Source organism: Orcinus orca, chromosome 3, assembly GCF_937001465.1.
Source record: "Orcinus orca chromosome 3, mOrcOrc1.1, whole genome shotgun sequence".
NCBI lineage: Eukaryota > Metazoa > Chordata > Mammalia > Artiodactyla > Delphinidae > Orcinus > Orcinus orca.
Window position 1 is genome coordinate 17749242 of NC_064561.1, and position 16997 is coordinate 17766238.

The following is a 16997-nucleotide window of genomic DNA, read 5'->3' on the forward strand; positions in this document are numbered from 1 at the left end:
TCACATTGGGGAGGACAATCTGATTTACTGAGTCCACTGATTCAAATGTTAATTTCATCCAGAAACACCCTCACAGACACACCAGAATAATGTTTGACAAAATATCTGGGTACCCTGTGGCCCAGTCAGGTTGACACATAAAATTAACAATTACATCACCTCCTAAAACACTTTAGTGTCCCTCCTGCCCCAACCCAGAGCTCCAGGGTAAACTCCAAGCTCCTTGGTCTTCCCCAGGTGAGGGGGTTGTATTTCACCATATGGCCTCTGCAAGTCTTTCCTGCCATTGCTCTCTGCCCCCGACACACTGGATTCCTGTCTCCGCCGTCTCTCTGCTGATCTTTTCCCCAGCTTGCCCACTTGGTGGAGGTCTATTGGTGGGGGTTCTAGCTTATGCCTCAGGTTTGTTCATTCCCAGTTAATTTTCCTACTCTTCTGGTCTTGCCTGGAGGCCCAGCATTGGATATCTAATGCAGTGTCAGGCTCTCTGCTCAGCCTGAGGGCAAGGGCCTGGTTGTGCTGAGAAGCATCTTGTGTGTGTATTTTAAGATCTCTCTGGATCTGTTCCCTGCTCCAGGGATCTAGGGCTCCCATCTGAGTCCTGAGAGTGAAAAATGGAGCCATTTTCACTGAAGACGCTGTGTACTGGGATGTGAACCTTACAGCGTGGATGCCGGTGGCAAAGGGTAGCATGATGGGGAGCGTGGGGTGAGGCCTGCTGTCTTCTGCTGCTGGGGAAGAGGCACAGCTGTGCCCAGCAGAGCCCACAGAGGGGTGTGTGCAATAGGGGAGCGGGGAGGTTGTCTTGAGCATAAATGAGACAGTAGATGCACCAGGGGGCACAAGGGGCTCAGCAACCCTCCAAAGAGGAAGGGGCAAGAGTGGAGGAAAGATGTGTGTCATTGTGTCTGTGCTGGTAGGAAGACCCAGAGGCCATTTGGAGCTCCCCTTGGCTCCTTAGCACCCTGAGCAGCAGAGCCTTGCTGGACAATGGACCCTGGTAGGCCCAGGCTCTGTCCCTGCAAGCTGGGTGTCCTTGGGCAATGGCTTTGCCTGTCTGAGCCTCTGTTTTGTCACTTGGCAAGGGGGATGGTGATAGCACCTATCTCGTGGGATGTGTCAGGCTGTATATAAAGTGCCAGATCTGGGGCTTAGCACCCATGATGGAAGCATTTCAGTTTTGGGGTGAAATGGAGCTTCCAGCTGAGGCACACCCTGACTGTGGCTCCTGACTGAGTTATCTGGCTCCCTGCTCCCTTGACTCATGGATGGGGTGGTCAAGAGTTAGAGACTGTGGAGGGCACTGCTTGGGCGTGCTGTGGGTGGGGTGCCCCTTCCTTGGGAACCTCATATGAGCCCTGCAGCGTGGGGGATGAAGTGCCCTGAGGTCTGATACCTGCCTGCGGTATCTGAAGGACGAGGGGCCACACTGGTGGCTGTCTGTCTCTGAGTTGTTAGGGTCTGTGGTGTTCTGGGACAACTTTGGATACACGTTTGAGAATCATCCTGGGGTTGTCTGGGGTCCTGCCCTGGAGGGCTGTCAGGTGGATAGACAGGCCTCCACAGAAGCCTGGCTGAGTTCCCGGGATAAGTCACTGGTCACTGGCCACAATGGAGACACCCGCCCCAAGAAACTAGGGTGGGTAGGGAAGCAATGTAGGGGGCAGGGGCTTCAGAGGACCCACAGATTGCGCATATGAGATGAATTGATTCTGAACCCCAGCCAGCCCCAGGGGTCTCTGAGGCAAACCCCAGATAGGGACATCTTCCTGTCCTAACCCCCCTGTTCCTTCCCTGGAGGGCTCAGAGAAAAAGTGCTAGACAAAAAAAGAGAGACCATAGCCATGGCCCTTCCCTGGCCTCCTGTGCACAGTGGGGCTGGTGGTCGTCCCGGAGCCCTGAGGCCCAAGTGCCTGCTGTGTGGCTCAGCTGGGCGGCCTCAAACCTGCTGTGTGGCAGGGATCTTTGTCACCTGGCACCAAACTGGGCCTCACGGGCCTCACTCTTGGGCACCACCTGTGTGGCTGACACCTGCCCCCCAGGAATAGGCTCCAACTGCTGCATCCCCTGTGGGCCATCTGACCTGGCCATAGGGACTGAGGCCAGGATGGCAGGAGGACAAAAGGGCCTCTACAGGGAAGGGCCTGGAGTCCTGGATGTGACTAAGGAACCATCCAAATGGCTGTGAGCAGGGCACCATCCCTCTCTGGGCTCCGAGGCTGCACCTGGAGAAAGGGCACCAAGATCCCCACCTGCGGAGTTACTGAGAGAAGACCCTCCTCCTGGCCTGGGCACCTGGGGCTTGGTACCAAGTGGGTGCTCAGCGAGGCGGGGAGCAGGGCCCCTGGGATGAACCTAAGACACAAACACACTCAGCTTGAGTCCCCTTGGCCCTGTGATCTCTGTGGGGCTGGCCATGGGCTGCCTCCTTCCCTCCTTCCCTGGACCCTCTCCCAGCTGGGGATGAGCCCAGGCCTCACACCACCATCCTCACCTGACACCTATTCTGCACTGGGTCTCTGAGGGGCTTGCAGACTAGAGGGAGCAGATGTGGGTGAGGGGGCTGCATGTCAGGAACCTCTGCCCAGAAGGGGGGACTTACAGCTGAGGTTGCAGCTCCGACTAGATCAACATGCTCAGGAACAGCATGCCAGGCAGCGGGAAGAGCAATTGCAAGGCCACAGAACTAGGAAATAGGAAATAGCCTGAAGCCTGGGGGTGGGCCGCTATCAGCAGTGACATGCTTGACTTGCCTCCCACCTAACCTCCAGAGTTTCAGCTGCGGGCCCTGTACTGCTTCTCCAACATCCTTTCTTCATGCTCCCCACAGCCTGGAGGAGGCTGCCGCAATCTCCCAGTATGAGATGGAGAGGACTGCGAGGGGTATGGCTGAGCTGAGGAATTTGGAATCTGGCCTTGGAGAGAGAGCTGGGATCCTGGGCCTGGGTGAGGGATTGCATGAGGCAGGGGGGACAGTGGCCAGCTGCCCCCAGCCCCTTGACCTCACCTGCTGCTTCCTGAAGCTCAGCATTCTGGGGTTTCCTCATAGGTCCCTGAACTGAGTTGCTCAGGAGCAGGGAGCTGGAGCCAGGTGACCGGCAAGGTCAGGGCCCATGGGTAGACTGGGAGCCCCCTCCAGAGTGTCCTGACTCCCTGTGGCTGGGGAAGGATATAACCTCCTCCTTCCCGGGCAGGCATCCCAGAGCTCCATGGGCATCAGCCCTGGACCGGCCATCACATGTCTCCAAGGCCACTAACCCCTTCTGTGCCACTTGCCCCTGCTCCTGACAGGCAGCGCTCAGTGTGACCAGGATGCAGGGACAGTCCCTGCTGATGTTTGTAGGGGTTTTGTCTAATGTTGCCCCAGACACCAAGGGAGTGTGTTGGGTAGGGACGAGGGGATCAGGAGGTGCTTCTAGTCAGCTCCTGGAACCCCCCAGGACTCCTTGGGTTTGGCACCAGGGCCCCACCCACACCCCTGCGGGAGCTAGATATGGTGTGAGGCAGGGTGGGAGCCTGGGTTTGGCTGAAGCCCAGTTCCTGCTCTGCTACCCACTCCACTACTCACCCTCTCTAGGGTCTCAGATGGAAAGGGGTGGGCTGCTCTGGTGCAGAGCAGATCCCATTCAACCCTAACGTGCAGCATTCCCATGCCTCTGTCAGGCTGCAGGGCCCTTCTGGGGCCTTGCTGAGGTCCTGGGTTCATCAGGCAGAATTCCTCGAGTTGGGGGAGGCACCTGGGGTGCTGGTTGCTCTGGCTCTGCCTGTCCCTCAGGTGGGACCCAAGGCCACACTGCCAGGACAGAGGTGTCAGGTCCTAGCTGAAGGGGGCCTAGACTCTGAGAGTCCTGACATGGTCAGGAGCTGGCCAGGATGCATCAGTGCACCTTCAACACATCACTCTGCCCTCGGGCCCTGACCAGGAATGGGGGTGTACATCACGCTCCCTGACTTCTTGGCTGGGTGACGTGGTCACTTGCCAGGTGGGGACTCAGCAGCTCCACAGCCCCTCCACTTCCTGGTCCAGAAACTTGGCTCAGTGTGTGAAGGGCTGGGTGAGAGCCCCAGGGGAGGAGCTTCATGGTGGGCTGAGGGTCCTCCCTGGATTCATCACTCCTTGCCCAAGCAAGAGAGGTGTCTGGCCTCACACAAGGCTGTCAGTATCCATTCACCGGAGCTTACCTAGCATCTACTGCACACCAGCTCATTTTAGCAGGACATGGGGTTTATGGAGTGGCAATAGCCACCAAGTCCCCCTCCTGAGCTGTGGTCACAGCATTCCTGGGCCTGAGCTGGGAAACTGCCCTGCATCCTGGCAGAAGCCCACGGGTGAGAGACATGAAGTGGATGTGGATACGCAGGGTATACCAATGTGTTTATACCAACTCTAAAATTTACAATGTACTGTACACACTGTCAAGTCTGTGACTCAAATTTGTCCTGCTGACCAGCATTATAGTGGTCACCAGAAAGCTATCCCGATACCAGCAGGATGCAGAAAGGGGGTGCACGGGGCTGCAGAAACCAGCCCATCTCAAGGGGCAGGGTCAGGTCCATCAGTAGAATGGCAGAGGCCACTGGTGGGCTCTGGCCCTTCTCACGTCATGGTGATGTTTGCTGGAGATACAGAGGCTCCCAGGCCATCTGGAGATGGACCGTGTGTCTGTCTCCATGGCACGAGTCACGCACTGAGAGCAACACTGCAGTCACCCAACACCTTGGGTCATCGCCGAGGACAGACAGACTGACCAACAATGTGAGCATCACTGTCCTGAAGGTAGGGCCCCTGAGGCACGTGCCACCCCTGTGTTTGGAGGCTCTGGGCCCTTCCAGGGCTGAGGCTCCACAAAAGGTGGAGAAAGGTCTCCTGTGCTGTGTGGTCACTGTGATGGGCACCAGGCCACAGGGTCACGGTTTGCAAAGCAGCGAGGCACCAATGCCTCCTCCTCCCACTGGGCTGGCTGGGGCAGGGCGGCAGAAGGCTTCTGCTGGCTTCCTCTCCTCCTCCCCCCTCTCCTCCTCCTCCAGCTCAGTGCTTTTCACGTCTTCCCCAGAATAGAAGACCTGCAGATTTAAACATGCCGAGCGAGGGTGGTGAGAGCCTGCTGGCCCGGCCCGTGGTTATACTCCCGTCCAGCCCCCCACCCCACAGGGGCACGAGCAATCCTCTTGGCTCAGTCCTTGGAGCCCACCACTGCGCATCATTTCCAACCTCCGCTCGGCTGTGTTAACAGGCCGAACAAGCAGGAGGTGGTGTGTGTCTCTCTGGCATAAGAGTATGGACTGGGGTTCCAGGCCCTGGGGCACACATCTCAACTGCCCACGGGGCAGCCTCCAGTCGTGGGGGATCGTGGTTCCAGCCTCTTCTCCCTACCCCAGCGCTTAAGTTCCTCCTCCATCTCTAAGACCCTGGTCTGACCTGCCCCCTCCCCACAGAGGGGCTCCCAGGAGGCTGACAACCGAGTGTAGATGAAGTCCCTCCACTCTGTCTTGGCCCCAAGCGCCCCACCTGCTCCCTCCACCTGCCTCCCACACTTGTCTTGGCACAGAGACTCACCTTAGAGATTTCCACCTCTCTTTTTCTGTTTGGTTCTCTGGACTCTCGCTTTCATAAGAAGCCAAATAAAGACCTAGTCAGAAAATGAAGTGATATTATGCATTTATGAGCCATGACAATAACCTCTTCTACACCCAGAGTCTCACCTGCTTTTTGTTTTTAAATTAAATTGTTGTTGGGAGGTAACTGTAGATTCACAAGCAATTGTAAGAAATAATACAGGGAGATCCGTGTATCTTTTACCCAGTTTCCCCCAATGGTAACCACTTGCTAGACTATAGGACAGGATCATCACCAGGATTTTGGCGCCGACACAGTCAAGATATAGAACATTCCATCACCACAAGGATCCCTCATGCTACCCTTTTATAGCCACACACACTTCCCTCCCATCCCCACACCTCTCTTAACCCCTGGCCACTACTAATCTGTTCCCTGTGTCTATATTTTGTCATTTCAAGAATGTGATATAAATGGAATCACACAGTATGTAACCATTTGGGATTGACTCTTTTCACACTGTAATTCTCTAGAGATTCATCCATGCTGTAGTGTGTATCAGTGTGGTTCATTCCATTTTGTTGCTGAATAGTATTCCATACCATACTTTGTTTAACCATTCACCCACTGAAGGACATCTGTATGGTTTCCAGTGTTTGGCTGTGACAAATTAAGCTTCTGTAAACATTGGTGTATGAGTTTTTGTGCAAACTTGTAAATTCATTTCTCTGGAATAAATATATGCCCAAGAGTGTAATTGCTGAGTCACATAGTAGTTGCATATTTAGTTTTATAAGAAACTCTTTGTCTGGTTCTACATCCTGAAGATTTTCTCTTGCTTTTTTTTTCTAAAAGTTTTATAGTTTTACATTTTACATTCAAGCCTGTGATCCATTTTGATTTAATTTTTGCATAAAGTATGAGACTTAGGTTGAAGTTCATTTTTTGCCCTATGGATGTCCAAATGCACCTGCACCATTTGTTGCAAAGACTATCTTTCCTCCACTGAATTGCTTTTGCACCTTTGTCAAGAATCACTGTGGGTCTCTTTATGGGTCCTCTATTCTGTTACATTGATCTATGTGTCTGTCCTGCAAACACCACACTGTCTTGAATACTGTAGCTATTCAAGCTATATTGGCCTTAATATTGGGTAGAGTGATTCCTCCTGTTTCATTCTTCTTTTTCAAAATTGTTTCAGCTATTTTTGTCCCTTTGCATTTTCATATAAACTTTAGAATAATCTTGTCTGTATCTATAAAAAATCTTCCTGGAATTTTGATAAGAATTGCATTAAATCTGTCCTGAAATTTGGAAAGGAGAACTGATATCTTTGCTATGTTGGAGTCTTCCAATTTATGAATTCGTGTCTCTCCATTTATTTAGATCTTCTTTGATTTCTTTCATCAGCATTGTGTAGTTTTTAGCATACAAATTCTATACATGTTGTGTTAGATTTATACCTAAGCATTTCTTTTTTGATTGATTGTAAATGGTATTGTATATTTAATTTCAGTGAACTCATATTCATTGTGAGTACATGGAAATAAAATGATTTTTGCTTGTTTATTTTGTATTCTGTGATGCCTGCTGAACTCATTTCGTTCTAGGAGTTTTTATGGATCCCTTGGGATTTTTTACATCTTCTGCAAATAGGGGCAGTGTTAATTCCTTTCTGATATGTATGTCTTTTATTCCTTTTCTTGCCTTATTGCACTGACTAGGTCTTCCACCAATGTTGAATAGGAGTTGTGAGAGTAGACATCCTTGAGTTGTTACCAATCTTAGTGGGAAAGCATTCCATCTTTCACCATTAAATATGATGTTAGCTGAAGGGTTTTTGTAGATGCAATTTATCAAGTTGGTAAATTCCCTTCTATTCTTATTTTTCTGAGAGTTTTTACCATGCACGGGTGTTGAAATTTGTCAAATGCTTTTTCTCCACTGATTGACACAATCTAGTTTTTTTTTTGTTCTTTGGCCTGTTAATATGGTGGATTATATTGGCTGATTTTCAAATATTGAATAGCCTTGCATTTCTGGAATAAGGCCACTCGGTCATGATATATGATTATCTTTATATTTTGCTGAATTATACTTGCTAATATTTTCTTAGGGATTTTTTGCATCTATATTCATGAGGGATTAATCTGGGTAGAGTGTATTATCTGTACTGTCTTTGTCCAGTTTTCATATCATGATAATACTAGCTTCATAAAATAAACTGGGACGTTCCCTCCTCTTCTTTTTTCTGAAGGAGATTGTGCAGAGTTGGTGTTACTTCATTAAATATTTGGTAGAATTCTCTAGTGTAACTATCTGGGCTCAGACATTTCATTTTGGCATGTTTTTAAATGAAAATTTCAATTTCCCTATTAGCTATAGGGTTATTCAAATTATCTATTTTATGTTGAGTTGTGGCAGTTTGTGTTTTTTGAAGAATTGGTCCATTTCATCTAAATTGTTAAATTTACATGCATAGAGTTGTTCATAGTATTTTCTTACAAGTCTTTTGATGTTGGCAGAGTCTGTAGTGATACCCTATTTCATTCCCGATACTAGTAGTTTCTGTCTTCTCTCTCTTTTTCTTTGTCAAGAAGTTCTTTGCTAGAGGATGGAAATTTTATTGTGCTTTTCAAAGAACCAGCTCTTCAATTAACTTTTAAAAATTGTTCTGTTTTCTGTTTCATTGATTTCTGTTCTCTTGTGCTCTTATTTCCTTCCTTCTGCTGACTTTTGGTTTATTTTGCTCCTCTTTTTCTAGGTTCTGGGGGTGGGAACTTAGATGATTGATTTGAGGTGTTTCCTTTTTTTTCTAATGTATGCGTTACATGCTGTAAAATTCCCTCTCATCCCTGCTTTAGCTGCACCCTGCAAATTTTGATAGCATTTTCATTTAGTTCAATTTTAAAAAAAATTTCCTTGAGACTTCTTAACTCATGGTTTATTTAGAATTGTGTTGTTTAGATTATAAGTGTTTGGACATTTTCCAGTTATCTTATGTTATTGATTTCTAGCTTGATTCCACTGTGATCACATGCTGTGAACACATGCTGTATGATTTCAATTACTTTAATTTTGTTGCACTTAGGATATGGTCTATCTTGGTATATGTTCGTGGGCAAATGAAAAAAATGTGTATTCTGCTGTAGTTGTATGGAATGTTCTATAAATGTCTATTAGATCCTATTATTTGATGGTATTGGTGAGTTCTGCTATGTCTTTGCTGATTTTCTGTCTAGTTGTTATATTAATTGTTAAGAGAGGGTGTTGAAATCTCCAAACTATAATTGTGGATCTATTTATTTCTCCTTTCAGTTCTATTGGGTTTTGCTTCATAAATATTGCAACTCTGTTGTTTGGTAGATACACATTTAGGATTGCTATATCTTCTTGGGAGACTGACAATTTTGTCATTACATAATGTCCCTCTCTGCCTCTGGAAATTTTCTTTCCTCTGAAGTATACTTTATCTGATATTATTATTGCCATTTCTGCTTTCTTTTGATTAATGTGTCCCCATCCTTTTACTTTTTAACCTGTCTACATCATTATATTTGAAATGAGTTTCATGTAGGCAGCATATAGTTGGGTCATATTTTTAATTTATTCTGCCAGCCTCTGTCTTTTACTTGTTGTATTTGGACCACTTACATTCAATATAAGTATTGATATGTTAGAGCTTAAGTCTGCCTATTTATTTATTATTTTCTATTTGTTCTGTGTTTTGTTTTTCTTCTCTTTCTGTGGGTTACCTGAACAGTTTTTAGAATTCCATTTTGACTTATCTACAGTAAATTCCTAAAGGATATTTTCACTGGATATAGAATTATGGGTTGGCAGTTGTTTTCTTTCAGCACTTGAAAAATGTGCCACTGCCTCTGGCTATGGTTTCTGATGGGGAACCTGATGTCATTTGAATTGTTTTTCTCCTATAGGTAAAGTATCATTTCTCTCTCAGTGCTTTCAAGATTTGTTTCTTTTTCTTTAGTTGCCAGAAGTTTGACTATGATGAGTCTTGGTATGGGTTTCTTTGGGTTTATCCTGTTTGGGATTCACTCAGTTCCTTGAATCTGTAGGTTTATGTCTTTTCCACATTTGGGAAATTTCCAGGCATTACTTCTTCAAGTACTCTTCAACCATACCCAATTTGTCCTCTCCTTCCCAGACTCTGATGACATGAGTGTTAGATCTTTTGTTATAGTCCCACTGGTCCCTGGGGCTCTGGTACAGTCTATATTTTTCTCTGTTGTTCAGATTGTAAAATTTCTATTGTTTTATCTTCCAGCTCACTGATTCTTTCCTCTGTCCTCTCCATTATGCTGTTGAACCCATCCGTTCAGTTTTTTATTTTAGTTATTGCACTTTTCAGTTCTAAAATTTCCATTTGGTTCTTCCTTATATCTCCTGTTTCTCTGCTGAGATTTTCTATATTTTCACTTGTTTCAGGGAGCCTGAGACTGACTGGATTGCCAGCATGCCCTGTCAGGGGAGGTCTGATGGAGCTGAGGGCAGGGCCAGGCTTTTGTCAGAGGCTTTTACCATCCCAGTTGGGGCCCAATACATCTTAAGTCCCTTCTCTTGAATTTCTCAGCTCTTTTGGGGAGGTAGAGGGAAGGATAGGAAGAAGAGAAGATCAAAAGGGAAGGTGCTTCTCTCTAAGGGTATTCCAGAAGGGCCGGGATTTTATTTGCAAGTTCATAGCTGTCTGTCTGACTGGCACACAGCAGACTCTCTAGAAGTATTGTTGACTGAAGGAGTGAATGAAATGCCCCCACCCCACCTCTGCCCTTCCTGCCTCTAGACTCTCCCGACCTCTCTCCTAATGTGCCTTTGACACATTTTATTGCCCAAGTTCCACTGGGTAATGACAACAGTCATCATAATAACTAGTGTAGTAGGTTGAATAATGGGTCCCAGAGATATTTAGGTCCTAATCCCCTGAATATGCCCTTTTGGGACTTCGCAGATGTGATTTAATTAAGGATCTGGAGATGAGGAGATTATCTGGGTGGGCCCTAAATGCAATCACAGGTGTCCTTATAAGAGAGAAAGGGGGAGATGACTACAGAAGGCAATATGATGATGGAAGCAGAGGCTGGAGTAATGTACTTTGAAGATGGAAGAAGGGGCTACAAGCCAAGGAATTCAGGCAGCCATTAGAAGTCATAAAAGGCCAAGAAATGGATTCTCCCACCAGAGCCTCCAGAAATAACCAGCTCTGCCAACACCTCTATTTTAGCCCAGTGTAACTGATTTCAGACTTGCTAACTTCTGTAATCATAAGAGGCTAAATTTATGTTGTTCTGAGGCACTAAATTTGTGGTGATTTGCCACAGCACCAGTAGAAACTAATACAACTAGTATTGATTGAGTGCAGTCCTGTGGGCTTTGCTTGTGTCACGTCAATTAATTCTCACCATGGCCCTGGGAAGTAGTTTCTCTCATTACCTCATTACCTACCCTTTAGAGATGCAGTAGGTGAGGCTTAGAGAGGGTGAGAAAGCTGCCCAGGGTAACACAGCTTCTGGGGTGGGAGCAGCCAGGCTGGTTTATCCATCAGGCTGCTGAGCTTCTCATGTATGTGGAGTAGGGGAGACTCCAGATATGGATGAGACCCCCCAAAATTACTGGCTCCAAAATATAAAAAATAAAATGGCAAAATTGAAAGTATTAACGATTCAGAAGCAAGTCATTAAAAAGTCCTTCCTCCTAATTTTTTATTTTTGGCAGAAAATGTTTTCCTGGGCATGGTGTGGGTCCCTGTGTAAAATGCCTGCCATGACAAGGAGCCAGGCCTCCTGTGTGCTGAGCAGGGTTCTCCCAGGGTGGTACCAGGGCATCCTGCATCCAGAGAGCAGCTAACCATGGGGCCACTCTGCTCCCCACAGGGCCCATCAACTCAGCCAGATGACTGTTTGCTTCTCCAGCACTTTCTCTTCTGGAGGAGGGAGCTCCAGGAGTATGCTCATTTAGCAAATTCATAAGCAAATCTGTTGTGTCTGACAAATGATCGGATGGAAATACTGACTATTTAAGGGGACAGACATCAACAGTGCTCTGGAGAAAGGATGCCTCGTTTCATGCTGGTGTGTATTACACATGAACACACACACATACACAGGTACACACTCACACACGCAAACATGCGCATGCACACACCAGTTGTGGAAAGACCCATGGTCAGCCTAGTACTTTGCCACCCCCACATGAGCCCTGGAAGGGCTGTTTTTATCATCATGCCCACTTTCCTGATGAGGAAATTAGGGTCAGACATCGTTCAGATTTACAATGTCCAATGGCATCCAAACTGTGCCTGGGGGAAGCCTGGCCTTGGGGTCCCAACCTGCAGCTCCTCGGGCCCTGTCCTGTGCTCTGGGGGTAGCAACTATTCAGTTGGGGGATGCAGACTTCCCTGCTTCCTTGCAGACCTAGCACACATGGGCGTGGTGCATCCCTGCTCAGAGCAGGGGCCCTGAACGGTGATGTGACCAAGAGACCACCCACGAGTTCTGTGGCTGGGGGTCAGGGAGGCCATGGGGCCACCTTACCATCCTCGCTGAAGATGGGAGCAGTGTGCAGGTAGTGGGTGATGCTGGGGTCTTGCTCGAAGGGACACTCCACTTGTTTCCATGTGATGAACTCTCCTACTTGCTTGGCCAGCTCCAGAAATTTCTGCCAGGGACACAGAGACACAAAACGATGCACCCTGAGTGCCTGGAGGTCACCTGTGACAGTGGGGCCGGCCCTGGCCCAGTGTCTCTCATCATCCCCATTGAGGCCTGCCTCTAGGGTGGGCAAGGTGGGACATGGGGCAGAAAAATGATGGAATCACCCATCAGGAAATCTGGATGTTTGTCACATTCCTTCATTCTCTCTGAAGAATTTGCTATGCCCAGCACCTAGGGTTCACCTGTCCCCCTTGTCATGGCAAGAGAGAAGCCTTGGGCTATGCCATCAGCAGGCAGTGCATTTAGCTAGAGGTGACTATTACTTTAGTTGCATTCTGTTTATTTTTGTGGTTATCTCAACTAATGGCAAGAGATATATCCCTACTTACAGCAACTTTGTTTACATAGAGAATGAGGCAAATACATTTAAATAAATGTATTTAAGTAAAATTTAATTCATTTAAGTAGAATTTTAATTGAGTAAAATTTAAGTACATTTATTTAAGATTTTAAAAACTGCTAACTTAAAGCAGGATTTTAAATACAAAGCTGTGACTGGGTGAGAACCCCACTCTGTGGCGTTCTTTGATCAGCCTTGGTGTCTGCCCCCAGTCCCCACTGCCCATGCCCCAGGATCTGGGGCCATATGAGTACCTGTCTTCTTGCCCCTCACTGCTCCCCCGCCCATCCTTCCGCCCAGGCCTTGATTCTGAGGACCAATTCAAGAAAGGCAAGAGACAGAGTGTGCGTTGGGACCAACTGGAGAGTGACCTCCCAGGCCCCCTTGGCCCCTGCAGTCTCTCCCAAGCCCAGCCTCTTCCATGTCGCCTCCAGCCTGGACTGCCCCCTGGGATGCAGAGCCCAGGCATCCTGCTGGACTGGGCTTCCTCCAGCTACGCCGGACCCTACGGGTAACCAGACCTGTGGGCAGCATGTGAAGGTCTGCTGGGGTGTCCATGTGAAGCCCCACAGCAGAGGCAGCTCCAGGCCAAAGGGCCCAGGCATTCATTGTGGGCCCTGTCAGCAGGAGACACGTGCAGAGCCTTTGGCGGGCCATGTGGCATGTCCACTCCTCCTAGCCACTCTGTGTGGTCATGGTGGCAGCCCTGTTTCACAGAAGGAGAGACTGAGACTTGGACAGAGCGAGGGGCTGGCCCAGGACTGGTGCCCCTTGGAGTTGGAGGCTGAGTGGGGCAAGCAGTAGGGTAGGGCTGGCCCTCTCGCAGGGGAAGAGCCCCTTCTTTCCTGTGGATTGGGGGGTACCACTGCTCATGGCATGCTCTGTCTGACTCAGTGACCATCTGCTGTCACCATCCTGTGCCCTTGGGGCTCCTGGGTCCCATTCCTCTCCCTCCCCATGCCTAGCCCACCAGCCACTTCGAGACGTACATGCTGGGTAAGCTTGTATGTGGGGTCGAGACATGGAGTGGATCAGCCTGGCCTTGCTTCTAAAGAGCTTGGGGACTTGGGTGCTGTGACTGAGGGATAATAGCCCACTATAGAAGGGGCCTCTCTCCTCCTGTGAGGTCAAGGGGAACTTCCTGGAAGAGGGAACATTTGAGCTGATAGTGATGAGTGTCTGCAGAGGGAGAGGAAGTCTTTCTCTCCTCCTCACTCTGCTTGACACTTCCTCCTGTTGCTAAGGGCTCCTCCTTTGGAAGGCCTCTCCTGACCATGAACTGTGCCCCTGTGCAGCTCCTGTCACAGCACCATGTCAATTGTCACTGTGGGTCTGCAGGGCTGTCTTTCTTGCCAGCCTGGGGCTCCTTAAGGACTGAAAATGATGCTACTTTACCTGTGCTAGACATGAGGCCTGCACAGAGTGGGGGTCAATGCCTTCATGAGCCTCGGTCTCTTCCTATGGAAGATGTGGGGAGACCCCAATAATCCCACTCTGATGTTGGCTGCAAACTGCTGCACTCTGCCTCGGAGTCCTCCTTTAATCCAACCATTCAGGGCCAGAACTCCTGCTCTGGGAGCTTTTATCAGCCTGCTTAACTAGGTGGCAGGCCCTCCAAGGCCCCTGGACCCTACCTCAAAGTTGATGTGTCCATTGGGGAGGCGGTTGGCACAGCCTTCGTTTAGGAAGTAGATGTCTTTGATGAGCAGGCTGAAGAAGGGGATGACGATCTGGAAGGGAGAGGGTGAAGATCAGCCCTCAGTTGGCCTCCCCACAGTGGCTGCATAGGAGAGAGGCAGCCTTGCCAGCAGCCACCTGCCCCAGGGACCTCAGATACAACAGCAGGATGCAGAAGGTGGGAGAGACCTGGGCAAGGCTGGCCAGCCTCAGGGCTTCATGGGCCATAGGCTACGTAGTACGTACCATGGGGAGCAATGTGGAAACCACAAAGAAAGGAGGCACAAACTAGGGCCAGACCATTTCTTTCCAAGTCCCACCAGACCCCAGTGCAGTGCTGATTGAACTCCTACTGTATACAATGCCATTCCCCTTCCTGTTGGGGCTGGGTGAAAGATGCATAGTTTCAGTGGCCTTTGAACATTTCTCCCATCATCTGTTGGGAAAGGCCAATGGGAGCTTCTCCCCACAGTCCAGGGGTCCACAGACTTAGGTCTCCTGACTCATGTGCCCCAGGAGGAATGGAGTGTGCCAAGCACACTTAAATATAAAATAAAAATTTTAGAAAAGAATAAATATACTGAAATAGAAAAATATTTTTTTAAAGTTTTGGTTTTATGAATCAAAAAATATGCTAATGGAATGTGAATTATCTGCTGTGAAATTCTGTGGCCTCTTTTAAAAATATACATTTAACAATTTGCCATTCTATGTCTTTCTTGATGCTAAAGATCTGATGCTGCTGCACTATGGTAAGGCTGAAAGCATCCCTACTCTGGTTCCTGAAGGGACAGGCTTATGTGCTCAGCCTGAGAAGGATGGAGTCTCTGTGTTTCACTGTCAGATGTCTTGTTTCTCCCTCCTTGTTCCATACTTGCTAACCCCTAGAGAAAGGAGTCCAACTGGTGACAGCTCAGACTACTCTTGGGGAACCAGCTGGGTCTACCTTGTGTTGTGGGTTGAACTGTGTCCCTCAAAAAGTTATGTTCAAGGATTTCCCTGGTGGTGCAGTGGTTAAGAATCTGCCTGCCAATGCAGGGGACACAGGTTTGATCCCTGGTCCGGGAAGATCCCACATGACACGGAGCAACTAAGCCCTTGTGCCAAAACTACTGAGCCTATGCTCTAGAGTCTGCAAGCCACAACTGCTGAAGCCTACTGAAGCCAACTGCTACAACTACTGAAGCCCACGGGCCTAGAGCCCATGTTCCACCACAAGAGAAGCCCGCGCACCACAACGAAGAGTAGCCCCCACTTGCTACAACTAGAGGAAGCCCGTGCACAGCAACGAAGACTCAATGCAGCCAAAAATAGAAAGAAAAAAAAGTTATGTTCATGTCCTAAACCCCCCAGTGCCTATGAATGGGAACTTATTTGGAGATAGAGTCTTTGCTATGGATGGAATCAAATGGAGATGAGGTCACATGGATTAGGTGGGCTGGTATTTTTATAAAAAGAGGGAAATTTGGACACACACTGGGAAGGTAGTCATGTGGCAACAGAGACAGCGATGGGAATGATGCGGCCACTAGCCAAGGAGTGCCTATGGCCATCAGAAGCTGAAAGAGGCAAAGAAGAATCCTCCCCTAGAGCCTTTGGAGGGAGCATGGCCCTTCCAACCTTGATTTTGGCCTCTGGCCTCCAGAACTGTAAGAGAATACATTTCTGCTGTTCTAAGCTACCTAGTTTATGTGCTTTGTTATGTCAGCCCAGGAAACTAACACATCTGCTCTGCCCTTAGGCTCCAGAGCTGGGCACATGTGGCCAGGCCAGCTAGTGCTGGCTTCCAGCCCATCACCCTTAGGCCCGGGCAACAGGCCCTGACACTTCTGGCTCAGGGACTGCCTAGGTCATTCCCCAACCAAACTGACAAGGGCTTTGATGTGAGGACCTGGGCACTGACCACTCGGCACAGCATAGAAGCATGGATGGCTCAGCTGGGCAGGGCAGATGGGGAAACCAAGGTCCATAGTGTGGCAGGGCCTGGCACAAGGTCATCCAGCTAGTGATCACCAGGGCCAGGACCAGAGCCAGGTTTAGCAGGGTTTGTCCACAACTGAGGGGTTTCCTGGGATGCAGGACTTGTGATGCTAAACCTGGGGCAGTCCTAGGCAAACTGGGATGAACTGGTCACTCTAGATTTATGTCACTTCCACAAACATTTGCTCATGTCTTCTCTATGCTAGGTGCCGGGGCTTGGGGGACAGTGAGAGTGTGTCACACACATTCATTCCTGATCCCAGTATAGTGGGAGACAGTCAAGGGAACAACCTACAAAACAAGGAAGCCTCATCTTGGCTTCCCCCACGCTGGCTTTAGTTCCTTGCTGTGCTCTCAAAGAGTGTCTCCACTTACGCCCTTGTCACTGGGGCATCGGTGGTGGGCCTGAGTGCTTCACTGTGCTGAGGTATATACACATGAGATCATGTTTCATCCTCATCACTGTCCTGTGAAATAGAGCTTTTATGACCCCACCTCACAGATGAGGAAGCTGAGACTCAGACAGGTTAAGTAACTCATAGAAGCTCACACAACAGTAAGTAGTGGATGCAGGACTAGGACTCTGCTCCAGAGCCCCTGTCCTGTCTTCTTCCTCACTGTGCCAAGAGGGAGGGTGGTCTCTATCCATCTCCCACCATCCACACTGGTGCTGAGTCCCTGGTCCAGTTCTTGTGCATGATGGCTGAATTGA

The 16997-nt window shown here is 48.8% G+C and overlaps 1 protein-coding gene across 9 annotated transcripts in view; it reads right to left on the minus strand.

Moving 5' to 3' along the window:
* Window positions 1–4358: 4358 nt before the first annotated feature.
* Window positions 4359–16997, minus strand: part of RASGEF1C (RasGEF domain family member 1C) — a 97404-nt gene continuing 84765 nt past the window's right edge. For 8 of the 9 annotated variants that reach the window (XM_049707665.1, XM_049707667.1, XM_004284052.3 and 5 more), the window contains 4 exons: window positions 14263–14358; window positions 12109–12232; window positions 5558–5630; window positions 4359–5064 (listed from right to left, as the gene is read on the minus strand). In XM_049707665.1, coding sequence (XP_049563622.1) covers window positions 5040–5064; window positions 5558–5630; window positions 12109–12232; window positions 14263–14358 — 318 coding nt within the window. In that variant the 3' untranslated portion in view covers window positions 4359–5039. The remainder of the gene's footprint in view (window positions 5065–5557; window positions 5631–12108; window positions 12233–14262; window positions 14359–16997) is intronic. The other variant, XM_049707671.1, reaches the window with a different exon arrangement.